We start from the raw sequence: 27,704 nt of genomic DNA on the forward strand, positions 1-27,704 counted from the left end.
AGAAAACATCTATGAATCATCTATCTGACAATCTGACTCCTGCCTCAGCCTCCTGAGTAGTTGGGATTACAGGCATCTGCCACCATGCCCTGCTAATTTTTTGTATTTTTAGTGGAGATGGGGTTTCACTATATTGGCCAGGCTGGTCTCGAATGCCTGACCTCATGATCCACCCGCCTAGGCCTCCCAAAGTGCTGGAATTACAGGTGTGAGCCACTGCCCTGGGCCAATAACTCTTATAACTTTTCAGCAAAAAGACAAATCACCTGCCTTTAACAATGGACCAAGGATTTGAACAGACCTTGCTCCAAAGAAGATGTACTCATGATCAGTAGCCCACGATAAGCTGTTCCTATCATTAGTCATCAGGGAAATGCAAATCCAAACACAGTGAGATGCCAGGATGCACCCGCTAAGGTGGCTGTAAATGAATGAGACAGACGTTAGCAAGTGTCGGTGGCGGTGTGGAGAAACAGGAACGCTCGTTCACTGCTGGTGGGAATGCAAAATAGTGCAGCCACTTTGGAAAACAGACTGGCTGTTTCTGAAAATGCTAAACATACAGTTGCCATAAGAGCCAGCAGTTCCACTCCAAGAGAAATGAAGAGAAATATCTCCAAAAGAAGTGAAAACATACATGTGTATAACAATATGCTCATGCACGTTCATAGCGGCATGGGTTTTTTGTTTGTTGGTTGGTTGGTTTTGTATTTTTTTTTTGAGACAGAGCCTCACTCCTACACCCAGGCTGGTGTTGAGAACTGAATGCGAGCCCAGGAATCTCGTCCAGCGAGAGGGTCCCAAACCTGGAAGAGAGCGCACGCCGGAAAAAAAGGAGACAGAAAAGGCGAGGTCTGGAGGGCTACATGCGCTATGCTCATGCAGCAATTTTATTTCTGCAATGTGTTTCATTATATACCTTTTTGAAGTTAAAGTTGTTTACACTAGATTAACATACTTAAGTTACAGTAAGCAAGTTACACCCAGTAAGTAAGTTAAGCGCAGTAAGTAGGCTATGCCCAGTAAGTAGGTTACGCCCAATAGGTCAAGGTAAGTAGATTACAGTCAGGCCCTGTAAGCCATGGTAAGTAAGTTACAGTTATACCCGGTAAGTTATGATAAGTAAGTTACCAAGTGTAAATACTTAAGTTAATATTTTACAATGAAGGTAACAAGGGTAACACAGTCAAGCAATAAACCATAAGAAGCTGAAAGTGGACACAATGCCTCCCAAGTCCTCATATCCATAAAGTAATGTCTATTAATTATTTAGAATAGCATATAGTTCCTTTCTCGGTTCCTGCTTTCCCTCAGCTCGACTCCCCCAACCGGGGATCTGTGTCCGGGCTCAAGCTCACCGTATGGCGAGGCCCATTTCCCAGGGGCCTCACGCGGGAGCGATCTTCACAGATTCCCTCAGGCTGGAGTGCAGTCTTGCAATCCTGGCTCACTACAACCTCTGCCCCCTGGGCTCAAGAGATTCTCGTGCCTCAGCCTCCAGAGTAGCTGAGATTACAGGCACACACCACCACACCCGGTTAATTTTTGTGTAGAGACAGGGTTTCACCATGTTGGCCAGGCTGGTCTCAAACTCTTGGCCTCAAGTGATCCACCTGCCTCAGCCTCCCAAAGTGCTGGGATTACAGGCATGAGCCACCACACCCAGCCAGCACTAGTTTTAATAGCTAAAAAGTGGGAACAATTCAAATGTTCATCAACGAATGCATAGGAAACATGCTGGTCTATCCACACAGTGGGATATTATTCATCCATTAAAAGGAACAGTGTTAATCCAAGCTGCAGCAAGGATGAGCTTGGAGGATTCCACGCTGAGGGAAAGAAGCCAAACCGAAAACACCACACGTGTTGTGATTCATTCATTCCAAGTGTTCAGAATGGGCAAATGAGCAGAGATGGAAAGTAGATTGATTAGTGGCTGCCTGGGCCTTTGGGGGACAGGACGGGTGCGTGCGTGTGGGGGTCTGTCCTGCGGATGGTGAAACTGTTCTGAAATTAAGCAGTGGTGATGGTTGCAGAATTCTGACTACAGCAAAGTGCCACCACACTGTCTACAGCTAGACTTGAAACTGCTAAGCTTTGTGCTATGTGAATTATACCTCAATAAAGGTGTAAAAAAACTCCCCAAATACCAACAAAAGCAGCCAACGGAGAAGGCTTCCGACGCGTGCTGCTGCGGGCTGTGGGCTGGGGAGGCTGAGGCGGCCACCCAGAGCAGGGCCTCCTGCAGCTTGGCGAGGGACATACTTGGCTTCCTCCAGTTGGTCCTGAGTTGGGGGCAAAAATAGGGAACCCGGCAGCCGTTAGCCATGGCCTGAGCCTCTGGGATGATTGCTACAGAGGTATGGTTTGGTGTCCCGGCTTCTCAGGGGTCAGAGTTACTGACGTACGTGACCCGGCCACTGCCTGCTGGCACGGCTAGTCTTTCCTCCCCGTGTGGAAAGTCGGGACAAAAACTGTCCTACGTCCGGCGTTGACAGGCAGGGCTGAGTGCCATCTGAGGCCTGGGACACATGTGTAGCTATCTTCTCCAGGGGTTCCTGGCTGGCCCTGTTCTGCCCAGGGGGCCCTGCCCTTGTACGGATTCCCGTCTAGAGGGGGAAACCAGTAAACAGGTGGGCACATCGGTCAATTCAAGAATTTGGGGTAGTGACCAGAGCTACAGAGGAAGCAAGAGGTAATGGGAAAAGCAATGATATGGGGCTTAGCAGTCAGGGCCAAGACACCGGGCAGGGACAGTGCCCCAAGGCCTTTGCCTGACACTTGGGGGATAAGGGGGCCCTTCCACGCCAGGGAATAGCAAAGGCCCAAGGCCAGAGAGTGTTGGAGGGGACTCTGGGGTGACATGGGGCTGGGATCCTACGTGTTACTGTGTGGGTGCTCAGAGGTATGGAGCCCTGGGGAGCAGTGAACGCAGGGCCCGATTTGTTCCTTTAAACCTCTTTGGTTGAAGGGCAACAACAGACCAGGGGCCAGACGGGAAGCAGGGAGACGGATGATCGCTTCCTACAGGGGCCAGGCCGGAGCTGACGGCAGCTGGGACTAGAGGCAGAGATGGCCAAGAGGTCCCAAGCAAGGGGCCCTCCCTGCTTTCGGGACAGTAAACAGTCCCCCTTGTGAGGTTTGCAGGGGGATGCAAGGCTTGGGGGGCAGGGAGGGGTGGGGACCCCAGGGAGGAAGGGAGGACTGAGCACCAGAGGGTGTGGGTGCTTTCAGGTTCATTCATGCACGGATTTGGGGTGAGATGCAGGACTGGGCACACCCCATGGGGTGGGCCAGGGCTGGGAGCCTGAGCATGCAGTGCCCAGTGGGAGCTCGATGAGCTGTCCCCGGGGTCTCTTTGGAGACCCCAAGTCATAGGATCTGCTAAACTCTCTGTGCAGGGTGGGGATGGGAGTCTCTCCAGGAGCTGCAGGGCTCTGGGGGCCTCCCCTTTGTTCTTTCTCTGGGTCGGAGACAGGAGGAGGGAGGGTAGACAGGATGCTATAGGCACAGGCTGAGGCCTGGCTGGCCTCCGAAGGCCCATGGCCTTGACCAAGAGCAGCAGACAGTGGCCAGGCAGGGCCACCAAAGCCCAGGATGGACATCAGAGCGGTCCCCTACCATGGAGACCTTGTCCCCTCAGAGGATCCCGGCTAGCACCTGCACAACCTGGCACACACACTGTTATCCTCACAAGGACTCCTGGACATGAGAAGGCTGGTGAGGCTCCGATACCGTCTCCTCTCAGGATCCCTGGCAGTCAGCGGAATCCAGAAATCCAGGCTGAGCTGAGCAGGGGGAGGCCCTGTCCAGGGTAGATGGCCTACATGGGCCTACTGGCCGGTGTGGGGCCTCCTGGGTGGGCCCAGAGGGCTGATGGCTGGACTGGTGGGCCCAGAGGGGCAGTAAATAGTCTGCCTATTTACTGTCTCCAGCTGTGGCTCCCCTCCACTGATGGGGCCCCCTCTCTGGGGTTTCCCCTCTGCTGATGGGCTCCTCTTCCTGGACCGACTGACCCCTCCACCCTGTCTATGTCTGCAGGTTGGGAACAGGTGGGGTTGGCTGGCACCTGACACTGATTTATTAATAAATAAATCAATAATTTTGGGGGGCGTCTGCCTGCTGGGGGTGGGATGGGTGGTTGGGCTCACCTTCACTCTTGTCTAAACCCATGAGTTTTTGTTCAACATTGGGATGGGGAAGCAGTTAGGACCCTGTTCCCTGTGGGGAGTGAGGCCGGTGTGGGGTGTCTGTTGCCCATGACCAGAGTGGCTGAGCAACCTGTGCTTCATGTCCCCAAGCACAGTATAGCCGTGGGGAGCCCAGGGGCCACTGATCCCCTTCCTACAGCCTGCGTGGGGCTTAGAGGGCCTGGGAGTGCAGAAGAGGACCCAGCCTGCTTTCCACATTGGCTCCGTTCCCTCTGTGCTGGTGCCCACCAGGCCCGGCCTTCTCTGGCCAGATTCACCTTGCCCTGGACCCGGCTCTGTCCCCACCCTGTGTTGTCACCATCCCCTGTGTGGAGGGACCCAAGAGGGCTCTTCCCCCAGCTTCAGGAGCTCTTCCTGCCCATGGTCCTCACAGTCTGGGCCTCCCCAGAGGTTTCTGGGGCCATCAGTTCACTGAACAAGCCTATCCCAGCTGTTAGTGACATTGCCTTGTTTACGAGCTGGGCCACAGAGAGGAAGCTGTGCTGCTGAAGGGGACCCTGAATTTCCCACTGGAGAGGCTGCCTGGCTGAGACCTCAACAAGTGGGCAGTGACCAAGAAAAGAAAGGGGAGGTTGTCGGACGCTGGCCAGCCCCACCTGGCCCCAACTTGCAGACTTGGCCCAGGGAGGGGAGCCCTCCTGGAGAAGGGACCTCATCAAGCAGAAGGAAGCCCCCCCTAGAGAGGGGACCCCATCAGCGGAGGGGAGCCCCACCTGGAGAGGTGACCCCATCAGTGGATGGGAGTCCCAGGTAGAGAGAGGGGAGCCCCAGATGGAAAGGAGGCCCATCAGTGGAGGGGAGCCCCAGGTGGAAAAAGGATCCTGTCAGTGGAGGGGAGCCCCAGATGAAAAGGCAACTCTATCAGTGGAGGGGAGCCACAGGTAGAGAGGGGACCCCATCAGCAGAGGGGAGCCCACAGGGGTATCCAGACAGGAGGCCAGGTTGGGTATCCTGGGAGTGGGAAGTGGGTCAAAGGTGAGACTTTTGCAGGGGGCAAGGTTGTTTCAGGTTGGGAGTGCCCGGTGGGCAGTGGGGGTAGCTGGATGCAGCAGGGAGGAGGAGCGGATGGCCAGGCATGGGCCCCGGCTGCGAAGAGCACAGCCATGGAAGAGGAGGGAGGTGGAGCCATGTGGGGAGCAGGCTGGGGAGAGAGGCCCGGGGAGGCTGATGGTTTGGCTCTGAGGTGAAGGAGAACGAAGAGCCATCTTTGTTGCCGCAGTCACCACTCTGCTCTCCAAATCGATCCTGAATAACTTTGAGAAGAAAACTTAAAAATGAGACCAGTGAGTGGGAGGTGGGAGGGGCTCGTGGCAGACGAGGGGGCCGCCCCACTCCCTTTGGCTGTGGGGGCGCTGGGGGCCACATGCATGCCAGGGACGCAGAGCCCCTGGCCCTGGGCCAGCCTCACTGGCAGTGTCTGGGGACAGTGGGTCTCTGTGATTCCTCCTCATCCCCACGGTCCCTGGCTGGGTGCCCACCCTTGCCCTCATCTCGCCGTCTGCCTTCCTTTCATTTCTTTTTGGCCTGGTTTTCTCACTGTCCAGGAAGGAACTTGGCGTCTTGCACCCGAGGTAGGCAGAGCCAGGAGCCCAGCTGACCTAGAAGGGCTCGGGTGGAGCGGGTGTGTGGTGGGAAAGTGGCTGAAGCCTCTGGCCTGCCTCATCCTCCATGCCTGGAGCCTTCCCCTCCATCCTCATGCTTTCCAGAGGGTCAGCCATGCGGGCAAGATCTGGGCCCATTCTGGACCCTGCTGTATCCCAGGGACCATTTAAATGGGGGCCCAGCACAGACTAGGAGTTCATTTGTTAAATGGATAAGCAAAGCCCAAAGCCCGTTGTGTTCCTTGCCTGAGCCAAGAAGGAAGCCTGGGCCTGGCCTCTGAGTCCAGCCATGCGCCTTGCAGGGTAGGAAGACAGTGGCATTGCATAACTGACCAGCTATAGGACTGGGCCACGCCGAGAGGGAGAGGTGCCTGGATGTCCCCACAGTGCCCGTCAGACTCCTCCTTCCCGGCTGCTGGCACCTCCTTGGTTTTTCAACCCCGTCGGAGTCCAGGGGTAAGGCGAGACTGGGAACACTGTCTCCTCCCCTGGACGTGGCTGATCTCAGCCTGGAGCCCCTCCGCAGGGTTTCCCAGGAGCAGGTTCCAGACCCTGAGCCCAGGACTGCGTGTGCCCAGCACTCAAGCACTGAGAGACCCATCTTGTGTCCCATGAGCCTTCAGTGCTGGGTGTCAGGTGATGGCAGAGCGCTGGTGGGGCTGATGGTCTTCTCCATCCGTCTGCAACTCCAGACTCATATGTGACCTTGGGTCCTCAGTGTGCACAGCATGTGGGGGGTGAGGGGCTGCTGCGGTCTCAATGTGCCTCCATCACTGTTCCCATGATGAGCTCACATCATTGTCGTGCCAGCAGGCTCTGACAGGAGGAGTTTAGTCCCCTCCTCTCTGGCTGTCTCTCTCGGCCTGTCTTTGCCCTTCCATCATGAAATGAGGCAGCCTCACCAGAGGCGGCCCCTCAATCTTGGATCTCCCGGCATCTAGAACCAGGAGCCAGTAAATTACCCAGTCTGTGGTTTTCTGTTATAACAGCTCATGACGAACTCCGACCACAGGGCCCGCCAGGTCCCCCAGCTTATCACCACGAGGCCACGCCCTGATGAGTCTGCATCCGGGTACCTGCCCCAATCTCACGCTGAATTGGAATCCCCAGCTTATCACCACGAGGCCACGCCCTGATGGGTCTGCATCCGGGTACCTGCCCCAATCTCACACTGAATTGGAATCCCCAGCTTATCACCACGAGGCGACGCCCTGATGGGTCTGCATCCGGGTACCTGCCCCAATCTCCCGCTGAATTGGAATCCCCAGTGCTGCACATGGGGCCTGCTGGGAGGCGATGGCATCATGGGGATGGACTTCCCCCGTGGTGCTGGTCTGGTGAGTTCTCATGACAGCTGCTTGTTTAAAAGCGTGTGACACCTCCCCTCCCTTCCTCTGGGCTTCCTCCTGCCCGGCCATGTGAAGCGCCAGCTCCCCCTTCGCCTTCCGCCATGATTGTAAGTTTCCTGAGCCCACCCCCAGAAGCCAAGTAGGTGCCAGCACCAGGCTTTCTGTACAGCCTGGGGAACCGTAAGCCAATTAAACCTCTTTTCTTTATAAATTACCCGGTCTCAAGTATTCTTCATACTACTGCAAGAACAGACTAACACACTCACTTTGTCCGCAGGACTCCACTCTCCACCAAACTTCACGTACAAATACACAGGTTTCCCTCTTCCTTTGGAATCTCATTTCTTTTTTCTGTTTTTCTTTTTATTTTTTTGAGATGGAGTCTCACTGTCACCCAGGCTGGAATGTAGTGGCGTGATCTCGGCTCACTGCAACCTCCGCCTCCTGGGTTCAAGCCAGTCTCCTGCCTCAGCCTCCCCAGTAGCTAGGACTACAGGCGTGTGCCACCTCGCCCAGCTAATTTTTGTATTTTTAGTAGAGACGGGGTTTTACCATATTGGCCAGGCTTGTCTTGAACTCCTGATTTCAAATGATCTGCCCGCCTCAGCCTCCCAAAGTGCTGGGGCCTCATTTCTGAAGGCTCCTATTCTACATGAAACTTATATTGAATAAATGTGTCTGCTTTGCTTCTGTTAATGTCTTTTGCTCGGAGAGCCTCAACCATGAACCTTGCCACGAGTGAGGCCTTTTCCTGCAGGTGCTTCGGCCGTGGTGGGGGTTCTGTGAGGGCCTGGTGGTTTACAGAAGCAGGCCTCCCAACAGAGAAGTAGGCCCAGGGCAGGGAGCATAACGACATCGAAGATGGTGGGATGCCCGCCAGGCCAGGCTGGGCCCCAGGGAAGCCCAGGAAGCTGCCCTCTGCCCCACTCACCTGCGAGCATATTCTCCCAGGGGGTCCTAAATCTGGTGCCTGCCCTGACGTGCTTCTTGTCCCACACTCCCTGCTCGGGCTCTGGAGACAGAGCTCCGAAGGCTCGTGGGTCCCCATCACTTTCACTGTTGGCCACGTCAAAGGCTGCTGGTCAGACCCTGAGTCCCTCTGCAGTGGCCCAAGGGTCCAAAGTCATGTGGATCAGAAGGAAGGGCCTTGCCCCACCCCACAAGGGGCTGTGGACAGAGCCCCCACCCAGGGCTGTCATGGGAGGCTGTGAACGCCCCCGCCCCCATCCCAGCAGCTGCTACTGTGGTTCTTCCAGGAGCCGCACACATCAAGCCCGCAGGGCATGTGCCCACTCCCCGCCTGGCAGAATGTGACACACCTGCCGGTCTGATTCCAGGAGCCGCACACATCAAGCCCGCAGGGCATGTGCCCACTCCCCGCCTGGCAGAATGTGACACACCTGCCGGTCTGATTCCAGGAGAGGAGGACAAGCGTGTGGCAGTCCCGACCTTCAGCACCTTGTATGGGACCTTATTTGGAAATAGGGTCCCTGCAGATGGAACTGAGATATGGCCATAGGGTGGGCCCTGCTCGGCTCTGACCGGTGACCTTAGGAACAGGGAATCTGGATGCCCACTCACACACAGGAAGGACCCGTGTGAAGATGAAGGCGGAGATGGGAGTGCCAAGAAACCCGAGGCTGCCCGGGAGCCCCAGAGGCTGGAGGGACTGGGCAGAGGCCCCCTCGCAGCCCCAAACTTGAGCTTGGCCTTGGGGCCCCAGGGCTGGGAAGAGAAATGTCTGCTGTGAAGGCTGCCAGACTGCGGCTCTTTGCCGTGGGAGTCCTAGCAGATGAGTGCAGGTGACTTTAGTCAGACCCAACGAGCAACCCCGAATGGTGCGGACCCATCAGAACAGGGATGGCCGCAGCATCGAGTGACGTCTCAGAAGCTCTTTGTCATTCCCTGCTTGGATCCTGGGGGAAGGGATTGGGGTGGCTTCTCGGGGACACCTGGAGGCTCGGGGTAGGGGCTGTTCAACCCGCATGGAAACTGTTTTGTGTTTTCACAACCACATGGCTGTGCAGGTGCACACCACTCTGTGTCAGGCCAGGGGGACAAGAAATGCCCTCAGGTCCCAGGAGGTCATGGCTTCCATGTCAGCAGAGCTCTCGGCCCAGGCACGACCTTTGGAATTTGTTGTTTGGAAACTGTCTGAGGTTGAGTTCCCCAAGAGACACTCCCAGATAGAGACATGCAGGTCCAGGGTAGAGGGGTGAGTGCTCTTGAGGACAAAGGCTGTGAGAGGGGGCGGGAGCAGGTCGGGGAGCTGAGCTGTGCTCCACTCAAAGGTTTTTGATGAGGTCTCGGTGCTTTTGGTGCTGAAGGGGCCCTTAGAGAGGCCATGAATGGAGGTAAAGGACTGACCCGTTGCTTCCTCCCTTCGACTATTCATGGGGTAGGGGTGGCTCCCAGGGCAGGGAGAAACCCTGGGTCAGAAACTGCCTTTGGCTGAGGGCATTTCCTTGGGAAGGGCAAGCTGTAAGCTGCGGGCAGCTGGCTGGACCCGCGCTGTGGTCCCGCTGGGAGGGATGGTGCAGTGCACAGCGGCAAGCGCCTGCCACGGTCCTCCATGATGTCGATGTAGAGATGTAGAGACAGATACACAGAATGATATAGATAAATAAGTACAGATCCATAGAGATGAAGACAGGCAGGCAGGCAGGCAGACAGACAGGCACGCAGACAGGCAGGCAGGCAGACAGGCAGGCAGACAGACAGGCAGACAGGCAGACAGGCAGGCAGGCAGGCAGGCAGGCAGGCAGACAGGCAGGCAGGCAGGCAGGCAGGCAGGCAGGCAGGCAGGCAGACAGATAGACAGACAGGCAGGCAGACAGGCAGACAGGCAGGCAGGCAGGCAGGCAGGCAGACAGATAGACAGACAGGCAGACAGGCAGGCAGGCAGGCAGATAGACAGACAGACAAGCAGGCAGACAGGCAGACATAGACAGACAGAGAGGCAGGCAGATAGGCAGACACAGACAGACAGATAGGCAGGCAGATAGATAGGCAGGCAGGCAGGCAGACAGATAGACAGACAGGCAGACAGGCAGGCAGGCAGGCAGGCAGATAGACAGACAGACAAGCAGGCAGACAGGCAGACATAGACAGACAGAGAGGCAGGCAGATAGGCAGACAGGCAGGCAGACACAGACAGACAGATAGGCAGGCAGATAGATAGGCAGGCAGACAGGCAGGCAGGCAGACAGACAGGCAGACAGACAGGCAGACAGACAGGCAGGCAGACAGGCAGGCAGGCAGACACAGGCAGACAGGCAGACAGGCAGGCAGACACAGACAGACAGATAGACAGACTGGCAGGCAGGCAGACAGATAGGTAGGTACAGACAGATAGGCAGACAGATGGGCATACAGGCAGGCAGACAGATAGGCAGATAGACAGACAGACTGGCAGGCAGGCAGACAGATAGGCAGACACAGACAGACAGATAGACAGGCAGACAGATAGACTGGCAGGCAGGCAGACCTATAAAGATAGATTAGATAGACATGGAGATGCAGGCAGAGACACAGATGTGGGTAGACATGTAGATAAGTAGAGATACAGGTAGCTAAGTAGCTAGGTAGCTGGATGGGCGGATGGATGGAAGGGGATTTATTATGGGAATTGACTGACATGATTATGGACACTCAGAAGTCCCATGATTTGCCCTGCGCAAGCTGGAGACCCAGGGAGACTGGTAGTGTGGCTCCGTTCAAGCCTGAAGACCTGGTAAGCAGGGAGGCTGGCTGCGTAACTCTCGGTCAGAGGGCCACTGGTGTAAGTCCCAGGGTCCAAAGGCCAGAGAAGCAGGAGTTCCAGTGTCTAAGGGTAGTAGGAGGTGGGTGTCCCAGCTCTGGTGGGCGAGAGAGAGAGAGAGAGAGAGAGAGAGAGAGAGAGAGAGAGAGCGAGCAAGAGAGCCCAGTTCATCTTCCGTTCTGCCTGGGCCCTCCGTGGTTTGGATGGTGCCGTCCCACATTGGGGAGGACAGATCTTCCTTGCTTAGCCCTCAGATTCAAACGCCAGTGCCTCCTGGAAACACCCTCACAGGCACACGCAGAGATGATGCTTCAGTGCTCTCTGGCTGTCCCTTCACCCAGTTCAAGCTGACCGCTGAACTGAACCATCACGCGTTCACTCCCTGTCGACTTGGAGGCCATACGCATCTCCTTAAACTGTACGTACTCTCCGACAGACCACAGCAAGGCCATGGTTCCAGCTAACGGGTTACAACTACCCCATGCAACCAGACGCACTGACCCCTTCCCTGGAAGAGGAGGGGAGTCCTGGAGTGATGCTGACTCTCCCGACTACCTGCGGCTTCAAGACTGTGGTGTGAAGTTAGCGATACCTTGACACTGAGACAAAGTCACTACATCTTATGTTACGTGATAAAAGAGTGAGAGAGGAAAGACAACAGAAACTCGCTTAATATACGTACCCATATGCACGAATGCTTTCTTAACAAAGTAGAGAGGAAACACACGTGACAGTTACAGTCCTCATTTCTGTAACCGGCCAAGCTACAGGAGAGCCTGGTGTTTATAACCAAGGTCTTCTCCCGTTCTGTGGTCCCTTTGCCCTAGCAAGCGCCTCAGCTGGTGGTGGTTCTGTACCTGGCCAAGGTGACCCAAGGCTTCATTGCTTAAGGGTCTGGGCCTTCTGTAGTTTCCCAGGGATCTTAACCACAAGGCATGGTTCTACTCAGAGAAGCCCTAAGGGGCCTCCTGCATTCCACGCTGGCTCTTCCAACCTCGGTTGTGGAGTGCAGTCCAATGCCCCCTGGGTCCTCTGGATCAATCCCCAGCCAGCATCCAAACTCCCCTCTTGGGCTGTTGACTCTGAGGCTTGAGGAGCCCCGGTGCCCGGGTGCCTGGGTGGCACCTTAACTTCCAGTTCAATGGAGTCATTGCTATGTCCCCTGGTGGCAGCATTCCTCGGCTGGGAACCAAGGTCCCTAGGCTGGCAGAGCATAAAGTCATGGGAACAGGAAAGGAAAAGTCTGCTAGTGGGTCACTGGGGGTGAGGGAGGGTGGTGCCACTCCCACTTCTGCCCCCTGGTTCCCAGGCCGGGGAATCCTGACTGTGGGAGAAACAGCTGCACATACTGGACACTGATCAGAGCCCACACATCCTCCTGGAGCACCTTGCCCCAGCCCCGCAAGGTGTCGCCACCCAGCTGGTACTGGAGCTGCGTCTGCGAAAGCCCATTCCACCATTCCGTCATGCCAGCTGCTTCAGGACGATGGAGAACACAGTAAGACCCATGAATGCCCGGAGCATGAGTCTTTGCCACACTTCTTTGGCTGCAAAGTGAGTTCCTTGGTCAAAGCAACACTGCGTGGACAGCGTGGCTGTGGATGAGCATTCTGAGCCCACAGAGGGTAGTGGTGACCACGTGCAGGGAGGGCAAGTCCGTATCCATGGCAGGTGCCCATCCCAGTAAGAACAAACCACGGGAGCCATCTGGTGTCATCCACTGGCCCCAGGCACGGGCTGGTCACTCTGGGGAATGGACCTTGTCAGGCTGAGTGCTGGCCTCTGCTGCTGGCAGATGGGGCACCCGGTGGTGGTGCCACCCAGCTCGGCCTTGGTGAGTGAAAGTCCATGTTGCTGAGCCCATGTGCAGCCTCCATCCCTGCCACCACAGCCACTTGGCTCATGAGTGCACTGGGTGATGAGAGGGCCAGCTGGGAAAAGGCTATCTGGTGTTCACAGAGCGGGTCATCCTGTCCACCTGATTACTGAAGTCCTGCTCTGCTGAGGTCACCCTTTGCTCAGCCTTCACATGGGACACAGATATCTTGATGTCCTTTGCCTGTTCAGAGAGGGCTCTCTCTACATCTCTTCCACAAATGTCTTTGTCACCAGTTTTCCAATCATGTTCCTTTCAAGCACCTGAACATCCCCCTAAAGCCCTTCAACAGCCACGAATCGGATATCATCACACATCTGCTCCTTCTAGGCGGAGCGCCAACAGGTGCATGGGAAGTTCTACTCATGGGGAAGATTCCTCTTCGCCACTGTCCTTGAGGGGTGTCCCCCAGGGGCTACAGGGCTGCAGCTGTCTGCCTTACGGCCGGGCCTGCCTGCTGAGCAGAACCGCTTGTAAGCGTGGCCTGACTCTCCTTTTCCTCTGTCAACTAGTGAGAGGGAACTCCTCATGCAGCTCCAGGAGCAGCCGGGGAGGGAGAAGGCGGGGAGCAGGAGCGGGGCCACGGGCTTCGGGCCTCTTGTTCGTGTAACTTACTCATGCCTTCAGGACCTGATCTCCTCCCCCCACCTCCACTGGATGATACGGCTCTGCTGGGCACACATGACGTCACGGCTATGTGGGTCAGATAATCCTGACTGTGACGAGCAGTTCAGGTCTCCCGGGTTCCAGTGAGTCTCCTGCCTCGAGTAGCTGGGAGGACAGGCATGGGCCAGCACACCTGGCTAACTTTGTATTTTTAGTAGAGACGGTTTCACCATATTGGCCAGGCTGGTCTCAAACTCCCAACCTCAGGTGATCCACCCACCTCGGCCTCGCAAAGTGCTGGAATTAGAAGCATGAGCCACCGTGCCTGGCTGCCAAGTGTTTTGCTCCTACGAAGGCCCAGAAGCAGGCCAAGGGCTGTTTCTCAGGAGGTGAGTAGCTTATCTGCAAAGGATGACAGGACCTTGCTCCAAAACCCTAAAGGCCTGAGCTGGGAGTCACCTACACACGGTCTCTGTCTGCCACAGACACCCGAGGCACCACTGGACGTGCTGGGTCATGGAGCCTGCCAGGCAGAGAGGCATGGATGGAGCCTGGACCTACTGCAAGAGCCTTCTCTTGCTCTGGGCCGTGTTTAAACCAGCAGCTTTTCAGGTCACTCAGGAAATGGACAGAGTTGGACACCTAAAGAGCAAGAACGTGTCGACCCTGCATCAAACAGGCCCCCCTAGTGTTGTTTTTCCCTTCTGGTCACAGGAGGATTCAGACACAGCAACTTACCCTTCACCTTGGAACAGAACCCACGCCCCTGGAAATTTCGCTGAGGTACAGGGCTCTGAATTTTGGTGGGTTTATTGTCCCCCTCTGACACCAACAAGTCTAGAATGGTGGCTTCTTGTGCCTTATGTCCCAACAGCATAATGTCATCAGTGTAATGGGCCAGTGTGACATCCTGGGGAAGGGAGAGGCAATCAAGACCCCTGAGAACTACCTTTGGACACAGGCTGGAGAGGTGAGGGACCCCTGACGTGGGACGGTGAGTGTGCGTTGCTTGTGGACAGGGGTGGAGAAGAAACCATTTGCCGGGTCAGTAGCTGTGTCCTGGGTAGCCGGAGATGGCTCAAGTGACGGAGCCATGTCTGGCCCAGCAGCTGCAGGTGGAGTCAAGCTTAGGACAGTCCTGTCGATCTGCAGGACCCACCTTACTCCCCCGAGGGCCATTTAGGTGAGTGGAGTAGGCTGTGGGAGGTCACCGCCCCTGCATCTCTCGAGTCCTTGGTGGTGGCACTGACGTCTGCAGTCCCTCCAGGGATGTGGGATGGCTTTTGACTGACTCTTCTATGTAGAGGCCTTTCTAATGGCTTCCACTCTGCCTTTCCCACCATAGTAGTCCCCACCCCCCATGGCAGGGGACGAATGTGGGGACTCTGCCGGCTGCTGCTGAGTGTGTCTGTTACGCATCTGGAACTGGGGAAGTGACCGCTGGACCCACGGAGTCAGAGCTGAGCTGAAACTCGATTCATCACCTGGCTCCCTAGGCCCCTCCCTAGCTGGAAGGCCACAGTGTCCCTCCAGTGTCTCCTAGAATCAATGTCAGGCCAGAGGCAGTGTCCAGTCATCCCAAAATGTCTCATTATTTTCCTTTCTGCAATACATGGTTACCGGGACAGAAAGCCATAGGCCCCTTTGGAGAAGACGGGGGGAAGAGTTAACAGTCTGTGTACATTTCAGGCAGACCTGGGGTCCTTCCTCGAGGGTGCCCAGCCTTGCTTTCATGTAAGGAGTCTGGGTTCACAGTCTCAAGTCTGAATGACTGGGGCCGTGACTCTCTGTGTGTATGACTGGAGTTAGACTTCTCTCCACTTGGTCTGGAAGTTTCCTGCTTGTACCCCGTAGGAACTGAGCAGACTTCCCGTCTGTTGCACTGCTAGGAGCAACACGATAAACAGCCAGTGCCGTAGGTCCGCGTGGGTCGGACCTGAGACCCAGGTCTGATTGCTGCTTTGCCTCTGCCGTCCATCATGGTAACCACACCCACTTTGCCTTTGGTGCTCCAGAGCCCCCACTTGGCCCCTGCCACCCCAGGATCCAGTTATTCCCATCGCGTGTAAATTCTGCAGTTGATTGACAGCAGTTCTCACTGTGAGTCTGGCCTACAGAGAACAACGGCAGAGCTCTCTGAGGAGACGGGGCTCGTCACAAACCTCTCTCAGTGCTGTGAAACAGCAGTCCCCATCCTTTCTGGCACCAGGGACTGTCATGGAGGAATATTTTTCCATGGACCCGGAGTTGGAGGGTGGTTTTGGGATGATTCAAGCACATTACATTTATTGTGCCCTTTATCTGTATCGATATCACATTGTAATGTATAAGGAAACCATCGCACAACCCGCCCTGATGTCGAATGAGGGGACCCTGAGCTTGTTTTCCTGCTGCTAGACAGGGGGTCTGGTTGGTTCCATCTGGGGGTGACGGGAGGTATGACAGATCATCAGGCATTAGATTCTCACAAGGAGCACGCAGTCTAGATCCCCGGCAGGGCAGTTCACAATGGGGCTTCGCTCCTCTGAGACCCTAATGCTGCCGCCCACCCGACAGGAGGCGAGCTCAGGTGGTAACGTGAGTGATGTGGAGTGGCTGTAGACACAGGTGAAGCTTTGCTCACTTACCTGCCCTCTGAGAGCCTAATGCTGCCGCCCACCAGACAGGAGGCGAGCTCAGGTGGTAACGTGAGTGATGTGGAGTGGCTGTAGACACAGGTGAAGCTTTGCTCACTTACCTGCCCTCTGAGAGCCTAATGCTGCCGCCCACCCGACAGGAGGCGAGCTCAGGTGGTAACGTGAGTGATGTGGAGTGGCTGTAGACACAGGTGAAGCTTTGCTCACTTACCTGCCCTCTGAGAGCCTAATGCTGCCGCCCACCCGGCAGGAGGCGAGCTCAGGTGGTAACGTGAGTGATGTGGAGTGGCTGTAGACACAGGTGAAGCTTTGCTCACTTACCTGCCCTCTGAGACCCTAATGCTGCCGCCCACCAGACAGGAGGCGAGCTCAGGTGGTAACGTGAGTGATGTGGAGTGGCTGTAGACACAGGTGAAGCTTTGCTCACTTACCTGCCCTCTGAGAGCCTAATGCTGCCGCCCACCCGACAGGAGGCGAGCTCAGGTGGTAACGTGAGTGATGTGGAGTGGCTGTAGACACAGTTGAAGCTTTGCTCACTTACCTGCCACTCACCTTCTGCTGTGTGGACCGGTACAAATCCACGGCCTGGGGGTGGGGATCCCTGTTGTGAAAGGTTTGCCTTCTGGACCCTCCCAGGGTGGGTGAGAAGGTTTCATTGTCACACTCCAGTCTCCCTAAGCCTTTGAACCCCTTCATCTGTGTTAAGCCAGAGTTGGGCATCACCCATTCACTAACGGCAGGCATCCTTCCATCCATTCTTCAACCAACCCACCAGTTAGAGCTTTTCTGAGTCCCCGAGCTGCATCTGCACACCCGGCCCCTCCACCTGCCTGTTCCTCTCCCAGTGCTCACACCCCGTGTGCATTCCCACTCATACCCCGAGGGTCTGTCTGTATACATCAGAGAGGTCAAGTGACTCTTCTGGGGTGTGGCTCGCCTCCTCCTGGGTCACGCTGTGGGCCTCACTTTCAGGGGCCTGCTGGGCTGTGAATCTTGTTATAGGTCTTGAAGCGAAGGGAGGGGTTGGGAGGCTCCTGAGGAGAATCAGCACTGAGTCACCAGGCAACCACCTTAGGGGAGGTCCCTACCCTATCCTCAGGCAACCCAGGTTAATGCCTCAGAGGAGATGGAAAGGCCAGTACTGCTGGGGTTGGGTGTAGCACTGGGGTTGGGTGTAGCACTGGGGTTGGGTGTAGCACTGGGGGTGGGTGTAGCACTGGGGGTGGGTGTTACACTGGGGGTGGGTGTAGCACTGGGGGTTGGGTGTAGCACTGGGGGTGGGTGTAGCACTGGGGGTGGGTGTAGCACTGGGGTTGGATGTAGCACTGGGGGTGGGTGTAGCACTGGAGGTGGGTGTAGCTCTGGGGATGGGTGTAGCACTGGAGGTGGGTGTAGCTCTGGGGATGGGTGTAGCACTGGGGGTGGGTGTAGCACTGGGGGTGGGTGTAGCACTGGGGATGTGTGTAGCTCTGGGGGTGGGTGTAGCTCTGAGGTTGGGTGTAGCACTGAGGGTGTGTAGCACTGGGGGTGGGTGTAGCACTGGGGGTGGGTTTAGCTCTGGGGTTGGGTGTAGCTCTGGGGGTGGGTGTAGCTCTGGGGGTGGGTGTAGCACTGGAGGTGGGTGTAGCTCTGGGGATGGGTGTAGCACTGGAGGTGGGTGTAGCTCTGGGGATGGGTGTAGCACTGGGGGTGGGTGTAGCACTGGGGGTGGGTGTAGCACTGGGGATGTGTGTAGCTCTGGGGGTGGGTGTAGCTCTGAGGTTGGGTGTAGCACTGGGGGTGTGTAGCACTGGGGGTGGGTGTAGCACTGGGGGTGGGTTTAGCTCTGGGGTTGGGTGTAGCTCTGGGGGTGGGTGTAGCTCTGGGGGTGGGTGTAGCACTGGAGGTGGGTGTAGCTCTGGGGATGGGTGTAGCACTGGGGCTGGGTGTAGCACTGGGGGTGGGTGTAGCACTGGGGCTGGGTGTTACACTGGGGGTGGGTGTAGCACTGGGGGTTGGGTGTAGCACTGGGGGTGGGTGTAGCACTGGAGGTGGGTATAGCTCTGGGGGTGGGTGTAGCACTGGGGTTGGGTGTAGCACTGGGGTTGGGTGTAGCACTGGGGGTGGGTGTAGCACTGGAGGTGGGTGTAGCTCTGGGGATGGGTGTAGCACTGGGGCTGGGTGTAGCACTGGGGTTGGGTGTAGCACTGGGGCTGGGTGTAGCACTGGGATTGGGTGTAGCACTGGGGGTGGGTGTAGCACTGGGGGTGGGTGTAGCTCTGGGGTTGGGTGTAGCACTGGGCGTGGGTGTAGCACTGGAGGTGGGTGTAGCACTGGGGGTTGGGTGTAGCACTGGGGGTTGGGTGTAGCACTGGGGGTGGGTGTAGCTCTGGGGGTGGGTGTAGCACTGGAGGTGGGTGTAGCTCTGGGGGTGGGTGTAGCACTGGGGGTGGGTGTAGCTCTGGGGGTGGGTGTAGCACTGGGGGTGGGTGTAGCTCTGGGGGTGGGTGTAGCACTGGGGGTGGGTGTAGCTCTGGGGGTGGGTATAGCTCTGGGGGTGGGTGTAGCACTGGAGGTGGGTGTAGCTCTGGGGGTGGGTGTAGCACTGGGGGTGGGTGTAGCTCTGGGGTTGGGTGTAGCTCTGGGGGTGGGTGTAGCTCTGGGGTTGGGTGTAGCACTGGGGGTGGGTTTAGCTCTGGGGTTGGGTGTAGCTCTGGGGGTGGGTGTAGCTCTGGGGTTGGGTGTAGCACTGGGGGTGGGTTTAGCTCTGGGGGTGGGTGTAGCTCTGGGGGTGGGTGTAGCTCTGGGGGTGGGTGTAGCACTGGGGGTGGGTGTAGCTCTGGGGGTGGGTGTAGCACTGGGGGTGGGTGTAGCACTGGGGGTGGGTGTAGCTCTGGGATTGGGTGTAGCACTGGGGGTGGGTGTAGCTCTGGGGGTGGGTGTAGCTCTGGGGGTGGGTGTAGCACTGGGGGTGGGTGTAGCTCTGGGGGTGGGTGTAGCACTGGGGGTGGGTGTAGCACTGGGGATGGGTGTAGCTCTGAGGTTGGGTGTAGCTCTGGGGGTGGGTTTAGCTCTGGGGTTGGGTGTAGCACTGGGGGTGGGTCTAGCTCTGGGGTTGGGTGTAGCACTGGGGGTGGGTGTAGCTCTGGGGGTGGGTGTAGCACTGGGGATGGGTGTAGCACTGGGGGTGGGTGTAGCACTGGGGGTGGGTGTAGCTCTGGCGGTGGGTGTGGCTCTGAGGTTGGGTGTAGCACTGGGGTTGGGTGTAGCACTGGGGGTGGGTTTAGCTCTGGGGTTGGGTGTAGCACTGGGGGTGGGTGTAGCTCTGGGGGTGGGTGTAGCACTGGGGTGGGTGTAGCACTGGGGGTGGGTGTAGCTCTGGGTGTGGGTGTAGCTCTGGGGGTTGGGTGTAGCACTGGGGATGGGTGTAGCACTGGGGATGGGTGTAGCACTGGGGTTGGATGTAGCACTGGGTTGGGTGTAGCACTGGGGGTGGGTGTAGCTCTGGGGTTGGGTCTAGCACTGGGTGTGGGTGTAGCTCTGGGGGTGGGTGTAGCACTGGGGGTGGGTGTTACCCTGGGGGGTGGGTGTAGCTCTGGGGGTGGGTGTAGCACTGGGGGTGGGTGTTACACTGGGGGTGGGTGTAGCACTGGGGGTGGGTGTTACACTGGGGGGTGGGTATAGCTCTGGGGATGGGTGTATCTCTGGGGGTGGGTGTTACACTGGGGGTGGCTGTAGCTCTGGTGGTGGGTGTTACACTGGGGGTGGGTGTAGCTCTGGTGGTGGGTGTTACACTGGTGGTGGGTGTAGGTCTGGTAGTGGGTGTTACACTGGGGGTGGGTCTCAGACTGTCACTGGGTGCAGGGTGGCTGCTTCTGCTGACGAAATGATTCATCATAACTTAGGGGCTCACTGTCCCCGGTTTACGATGAGGACTTGCGTCTGCTTTTCAGCAGGCTCGGCCCCGGGGGTCCAGGAAGGAGGTTCTCTGTCAGGGTTCACCCAGCCACTCACAGGTGGTTCATACGGAGCTGGGCTGGGCGTTTGAATCACTGAGCACATCCTTTGATTTCATCACTTTGTCCAGAAATCAACCGGTGACCGGCCTACGTCACTATATCCCCTGGTTTTCCACAGACGTTAGAAAATATCATACGCAGAGTCAGGAAGCTCCTGGCCTCTTGGAAGTAGTTCACGAGGAGTACACAACGCAGAAACGTGCGTATCTTCACAAACTGTTCGCACCACGCACTATCTGTGTTCTGTGTACTGTCGGAAGTAGAATTCTTTGCACTTTTGAGTCATGTTAGAAATCCAGTTCCAACAGTCACAACACAAATTTAGAAAACTCGTTCTTACGATTCTGTTTCTCTAGAATCACTCCTGATACCGAAACCTATGTTAGGGTTCCTCAGGTAAACAGAAGCAATAGGACAGACATAGGATCGGTGCAGGTACAGATAATGTGAGAGGATTTATCACGGGAACTGGCTCAGGTGATTACAGAAGCTGAAAATTCCCACAATAGACCATCTGCAAGCTGGGGACCAGGGAACTCGGCCGTGCGGTGCAGTCTCAGTGTGAAAGCCAGCTGGGAGGTAACTCCCTATCTACCCCCTGAAAATGTGTTTAGGAGAGAAAACAAAGCGTGTGGCCCAGTGACCATTTGATAAATTTGTGGGGATAGAGGGGAGTCAGGTGCTATTCCCCAAGACAATGGAAGAAGGACCCTGAAGGCATCTCAAAGATCTCCAGGCTGCCACGCCTGTCACAGACTCTGCTCCCTGCATTCCAGTGTAGCACTCCTCCACTGTCTCAGCTGTGGCTCCCATGGGCCCAGGTGTGGCTCCGGCTGCCCCTCCAGAGGCACAAGCCATAACCCTGGGCAGCATCCCTGTGGAGTGACCTCGGCGGGCACACACAGAGCACGTGCTGTGGAAGCACGGCCTAGTAGAGGCGTGGGGTTAGGGCCACCTCAGCCACAGGCCAGTGGAAACACAGCTGTGCAGCTCCGGCCTGGGACAGCCAAAGGCATGGGACTGCAATGCTTTGGAGCTACAGCCAGCAAAGCCATGGGTACAGGACCACCTGGAGACCTGGGGGCCCAACGCCCACCCTAGGGAGTCTGGAAGGCGGGACATGGAGTCAAAGCAGATTGTTCTCAAGTTTCAAGAGTTAATTTTGCTTGCCTTGTCGGATTTTGGATTTACCTGGGATCTACTATCTCTTTTTTCTTTCCTAGTGCTCCCTTTTGGAATGGAAGTATCTATCCTATGTCTGTCCTGCCATATTTTGGAAGCATGTAGCTTGTTTGATTTCATAGGTTTACAGCTGGAGAGCAGTTTGCCTCAAGATGGCTATTCTCTCCAGTCTCGCTCATATCTGATGTAGCTGATGTTTAGATAAGACTTTGGACGGAGATTTTTAAAGTACATGCTGGAATGAGTTCAGACTTTTGGAGTTACGGATGGAATGTATGTTTTTTTTTGGGGGGTGGGGAGCGGGGACAGAGTTTCACTCTTGTTGCCCAGGATGGAGTGCAATGGCACAATCTTGGCTCACTGCAACCTCTGCCTACTGGGTTCAAGCAATTCTTCTGCCTCAGCCTCCTGAGTAGCTGGGATTATAGATTACAGGCATGCGCCACCATACCTGGCTAACTTTGAATTTTTAGTGGAGATGGGGTTTCTCCACATTGGTCAGGCTGGTCTCGAACTCCCAACCTCAAGTGATTCACCCGCCTCAGCCTCCCAAAGTGCTGGGATTACAGGCATGAGCCACCACGCCCAGCCGAATGTATGTATTTTTAGTGTGATAAGATCATATGCTTTTGGGGATTGGGAGTAGAATGCTATGACTTAAACATATCCCCCAGAAATTCATGTTGAAACTTCATCCCATTGGGTTGGTACTAAGAAGTAGGGCTTTGGGGGAACAATTAAGTTATGCAGGCTCTGTCCTCATGAATGGCTTACTACCCTGTCCAGAAGGCTTCAGGGACAGTTCACCCTGTATTGCTCTTCCACTCTCCTCCGGGTGAGGAGCCCGGCATTCGTCCCCTCTGGAGGAGGCAGCCGAAGCACATCACCTTGGATGCAGAGACAGGGTCCCTCACATAGCACCTTGATCTTGAACTTCCACGTCTCCAGAACTGTGAGAAAATAAGTTTCTCTTCCTTATAAATTACTGAGTCTCATCGCAGTACAAACGGACTAAGATACTCAGTCCACTGATTGGGGCTGATACCTTCTGAGAACAACCTTCACAGACTGTATGAGGCTGTCATTGCACTGCTTTAAGGAAAAACTGGCAACTGGGTAATTTCTAAGAAAAGGGGTTTAATTGGCTCAGATTTCTGCAGGCCGTACAGGAAGCACAGCAGCATCTGCTTCTGGGGAGGCCTCAGGAAGCTTCCAATCATGGCGAAAGGCAGAGGAGGAGCAGGCATGTCACGTGGCAGAAGCAGGTGTAAGAAAGAGGTGAGGGGAGACGCCACACACTTCTAAACAACCAGACTTTGTGACTCACCACCTTGAGGACGCCACCAAGCCATGTGGGATCTGCCCTGTGATCCGATCACCTCATACCGGGCCTCACTTCCGACACTGCAGATTACAGTTCAGCATGGGGTTTGGAGAAGAATCCAGACTATATCATTTAGCCCCTGGACCCCCAAAGCTTATATCCTCCTCACATTGCCAAATGCAATCACGGCTTCTTAATAGCCCTCCACAGTCTTCCCTCATTTCAGTGTTAACTCAGAAGTCCAAAGTCTCAACTGATTGAGGCAAGTCCCTTCCACCTTCAAGCCTGTAAAATAGAAAACAAGTTATTTACTTCCAAGATAGGGCGGGGGGTGCGGGCATTGGGTAAACATTCATGTTCCAAAAGGGAGAAATGGGCCAAAAGGAAGGGACTCCAGGTTCCATGCAAGGCCACAGCCCAGAAGGGCAGTCATCACATCTGTTTTTCTTTTTCTTTTTGTTAGACCGAGTCTTGATCTGTCACCAGGCTGGAGTACAATGGCATGATTTCAGCTCACTGCAACCTCTGCCTTCTGGGTTCAAGCAATTCTCCTGCCTCAGCCTCCTGAGTAGCTGGGACTACAGGTGCGCACCACCATGCTCAGCTAACTTTTCTATTTTTAGTAGAGATGGCTTTCAGCATGTTGGCCAGGATGGTCTCGATCTCTTGACCTTGTGATCCACCTGCCTTGATCTCCCAAAGTGCTGGGATTACAGGTGTGAGCCACCATACCTGGTCCAGTCATTACATCTTGAAGCTCCCAGGTAGTCTCCTTGGACTCCATGTCCCATTTCCAGGGCTCACTGGTGCAGGAGGTGGGACCCCCAGGCCTTGGGCAGCTCTGCCCCTATGTCCTTGCAGGGTGCAGCTCGTGGGGCTGCTCTCACAGGTTGTCGAGTGCCTGCTGCTTTTCCGTGTGCAAAGTGCAAGGTCCCAGTGGATCTACCATCCTGGTGTCTGGAAGACAGTGGCCCCCTTCCCATGGCTCCACTAGGAAGTGCTGCAGTGGGGACTCTGCGTGGGGCCTCCAACCCCACATTTCCCCACTGTGCTGCTTTCGTAGAGGTTCTCTGTGAGGTGACTGCCCCTGTAGCAGGCTTCTGCCTGGACACCCAGGCTTTTTCATACATCCTGTGAAATCCAGGTGGAGGCTCCCAAGCCTCCTTCACTCTTACATTTACAGGTTTAACACGACGTGGAAGCTGCCAAGGTTTATGATTTGCACCCTCTGGAATGGCAGCCCACGTTACATCTGGATGCCTTTGAGCTGAGGCCGAAGCTGGAGTGGCCGAGATGTGGGGAGCCGTGTCCCAAGACTGTGCAGGGCCATTTGGCCCCGGGCTTGGGCCATGAAACCATTCTTTCCTCCTAGGGCTCTGAGCTTGTGATGGGAGGGGCTTCTCTGAAGGTCTTTGAAATGCCTTTGAGGCCTTTTCCCCATTGTCTTAGATATTAGCAAGCGGCTCTATTTTAGTTATGCAAATTTCTCTAGTAAGTGGTAGCTCCACTGTCTGCTGGAATTTCTCCCCCGAAAAAGCTGTTTGTTTCTCTACCCCATGGCCAGGCTGCAAATTTTAAAAATGTTTCCACTCTGCTTTCCTTTCAAATGTAAATTCCAACTTCAAGTCGTTTATTGGGTCCTGCGTCTGTGCGTAGGTTGGTAGAAGCAGCCAGGCCGCGCCTCGAATGCTTTGCTGCCTGGAAATATCTTCCACCAGGTACCTTGAGTCATCACGCTCAAGCTCAAACCTCCGCAGACCCCTAAGACATGAGCAGAGTGCAGCGGAGCTCCTAGTTAAGGCAAAGCGCGTGTGGCCGTAACTCCCAGTAAGTTTCTCCTTTCCATCTGAGACCTCATCCTTCCCTGTTCATATCACTATCAGCAAAACCGTTTAACCGGTCTCTGAGACGTTCCAGACTTTCCCTCATCTTCCTCTCTTCTTTTGAGCCTTTCAAGATCTTCCGACCTCTGCCTGTAACCCAGTTGCAAAGTTGCTCCCACATTTTCAGGTATCTTTATAGAATGCCTTTCTCCCTGGTACCAAGTTTCTGTATTAGGCCATTCTGAGGCGGCTCATGCCTGTCACCCCAGCACTTTGAGGGGCTGAGGCAGGTGCATCGCCTGAGGTCAGGAGTTTGAGACCAGCCTGGCCAACATGGAGAAACCCCATCTCTACTAAAAATACAAAAATTAGCTGGACGTGGTGGTACATGCCTGTAATTCCAGCTACTAGGGGGGCTGAGGCATGAGAATAGCTTGAACCTGGGAAGCGGAGGTTGCAGTGAGCCAAGATTGCGCTGCTGCACTCCAGCCTTGGTGACACAGTGAAACTCTGTCTCAAAAAAAAAAAAAAAAAAAAAGAAGAAGGAAGGAAGACCTGAGACTGGATAATGTATAAGAAAGAAGTTTAATTGGCTCATAGTTCTGCAGAATGTACAGGAAGCATAGTGGCATCTGCTTCTGGGGAGGCCTCAGGAAACTTCTGATCATGGTGGAGGCAGAGCAGGAACAGACGTATCACATGGCAAAAGCAGAAGCAAGAGAGGGGTGGGGGAAGGTGCCACACATTTCCAAGCAACCTGATCTGATGACTGCCGTGGGGACAGCGTCAAGCCATGAGGAATCCACCTCCATGGTCCAGTCACCTCCCCCCAGGCGCCACCTGCAGCATGAGATTTGGGTGGGGGGTGGGGGATGAATATCCAAACTGTGTTACGGACACACCCAGAAATAGCGCTTTTCCAGCTATCTGGGTATCACTTAATCTAGCCAAGTTCACACCCAAAGTTAACATCACATCTCCCAAAGCATCATTTCTGGGTGTGTCTGTATGGGTAGGTTTGGAAGGATTGTCACTTGGATTCCTTACTCAATCCAGGCATTGAGTAAGGAAGAGCTACCCTCACCCGATGTGGGTGGGCACCATCCGATAGGTCAAGCGCCCAGAGAGAGAAGAAGGCAGGGAATGACGAATTCACCCTCTCTCCAGAGCTGGGAAACCCACCTTCTGACCTTGGATGTCGGAACTCCGGGCTCTCCAGCCATTGCCCTCTGGGATTCTCACCAGGAGCCATCCCACCACCACCGGTTCTCAGGCCTTTGGCCTTGGACTGAGGGTTACACAGTCTGCTCCCCTAGTTCTGAGGTCTGCAGACTTGGACTGAGCCCCACCACCAGCTTCTATAGGTCTCCAGCCGGTCGTGAGACGTCTCAGCTGGAATAATCATGTCAGCCGACTCCCCTCATAAATCCTCTCGTATGTCTGCATGTAGATATCCTGTGGTTCTGGCTCTCTGGAGGGTGCTGACTAATACCTGGGTTTACAAGTTTAGAGAAACAGCCAACTATGGCCCCTGCCCCATAGCTGGTCTTGGCCACAGCTGACATGGTCCCCGTTCCTTTCTGATTCACGCTGGGTTCCCTCCCTGGTCCCCGTTCCTTTCCGATTCACGCTGGGTTCCCTCCCTGGTCCCCGTTCCTTTCTGATTCACACTGGGTTCCCTCCCTGGTCCCCGTTCCTTTCTGATTCACACTGGGTTCCCTCCCTGGTCCCCTTTCCTTTCTGATTCACACTGGGTTCCCTCCCTGGTCCCCGTTCCTTTCTGATTCACACTGGGTTCCCTCCCTGGTCCCCGTTCCTTTCTGATTCACACTGGGTTCCCTCCCTGGTCCCCGTTCCTTTCTGATTCACACTGGGTTCCCTCCCTGGTCCCCGTTCCTTTCTGATTCACACTGGGTTCCCTCCCTGGTCCCCGTTCCTTTCTGATTCACACTGGGTTCCCTCCCTGGTCCCCTTTCCTTTCTGATTCACACTGGGTTCCCTCCCTGGTCCCCGTTCCTTTCTGATTCACACTGGGTTCCCTCCCTGTCAGTGGGCACCTCTGCTGGTCTCTGTGACCTACCCAGTGGGCCAACTGGGACCCTCCTCAGTGAGGGGTCTGAGGACATGGTCACCTGCTCAGGCCATGGCTACTGCTACTGTACGTGTCCACTCTCCAATAAAACAGGTGAGGGATCACCAAGCTCCCCATGCTCCACCGCTTGGATTACCAGGTACCACATTTATCCTTCCCTGCCCCATCTCGGAGTTGCAGTTCCACTGCCTCCCGGCGGTCATGGCCTGTCTCCCTCCCAGTCTGGGGGCTCCTTGTCATGACTGTTGGTCTCCATGGACAAATAACCCCACGTGACAAGGCATCCGTTGTAGCCTAAAGTTTAGTGGGACTCCTATCTGTCCACTCATGGAGTGGTCCCCTGTGGAAGCCACGACCCCTCACTGGAGCCCAGAATAGAGGGAACAACAGGCACAAAACCCCCGCAGGTTGCCGGCGGTGGTGGTACAGCCACTGCTGCTTCTGGCCCTTGAATCCCAGGCTTGTTGGGGACATAGCACCCCATGGTGGCTGTGGAGTTAGAGTGATTACTGCATTCCACAATGTGACACCCCATCCTTGAATAGTATCACCCCCATGCTGGGGCCTCCATGGGGCTCTGAAAAGGCTGCTCCCCTGCTTTGTAGTACTGGCTGCTTCTAAGTGGTATGTGCTGTGATAGGACCAGCAGATGCCATGGCCACGTGCCATGTGCCATGTACTGCGGCTGCGCCTCCCCCTGTGTTGTAAAGTGGGTCCTTTGGTCCAAGGCACTGCTATGCAGGCCCTGTGTGGGTGGATCAGCACTTAATAAGTCCTGGGGTCAACCTGGGGTATGTGTCAATTCTAGTGGAGTTGAATTGCTGCCCCCAGTGGGACGGATGCTTCTGTTGCCTGGTCAGCTTTCTCTATGGATAGTGCCCAATGGGGGTGCTGCAGCAGCCCACGTTGCAGATAGGTTGGGCATTTGTGGCAGCGGTGGCTAGACCAGCCTTGGTGGGGAGAGCTGTGCTACTGGTTCCATGGTCAGCCCCCGTTTCTACCACCACATGCACCCAGTGGGCAAGCACTTGGGTGGCCAGGGACAGAGGCTGGCCAAAGGCAAGGGGTGCGGCTGTTCCATCTAACTGGTTACTTAATGGCTCCCTGGTAGATGTGCTCTGTGGATGCTCCGTGGTGGAGGCTCTCTGTGGATGCTCCCTGGTGGATGTTCTCTGTAGATGCTCCCTGGTGGATGCTCTCTGTGGATGCTCCCTGGTGGATGCTCTCTGTGGATGCTCCCTGGTGG

At 55.7% G+C, this 27,704-nt stretch overlaps 1 protein-coding gene across 6 annotated transcripts in view; it reads left to right on the top strand.

The window, feature by feature from the left end:
- Positions 1-9,458: 9,458 nt before the first annotated feature.
- Positions 9,459-27,704, top strand: part of LOC108593894 (uncharacterized) — a 30,721-nt gene continuing 12,475 nt past the window's right edge. For 4 of the 6 annotated variants that reach the window (XR_013523607.1, XM_078341770.1, XM_078341771.1 and 1 more), the window contains exons 1-2: positions 9,459-14,186; positions 14,278-14,373. Coding sequence is in view for 3 of the 6 variants with exons in the window: in XM_078341770.1 (XP_078197896.1) it covers positions 13,920-14,186; positions 14,278-14,373 (363 nt within the window). In the remaining 3 variants the exon portion in view is untranslated. Of the gene's footprint in view, positions 14,374-19,868; positions 23,128-27,704 lie in introns of those variants that run through there. The other 2 variants (XR_013523606.1, XR_013523605.1) reach the window with 2 other exon arrangements.

This window comes from Callithrix jacchus, chromosome 10 (assembly GCF_049354715.1).
Source record: "Callithrix jacchus isolate 240 chromosome 10, calJac240_pri, whole genome shotgun sequence".
NCBI lineage: Eukaryota > Metazoa > Chordata > Mammalia > Primates > Cebidae > Callithrix > Callithrix jacchus.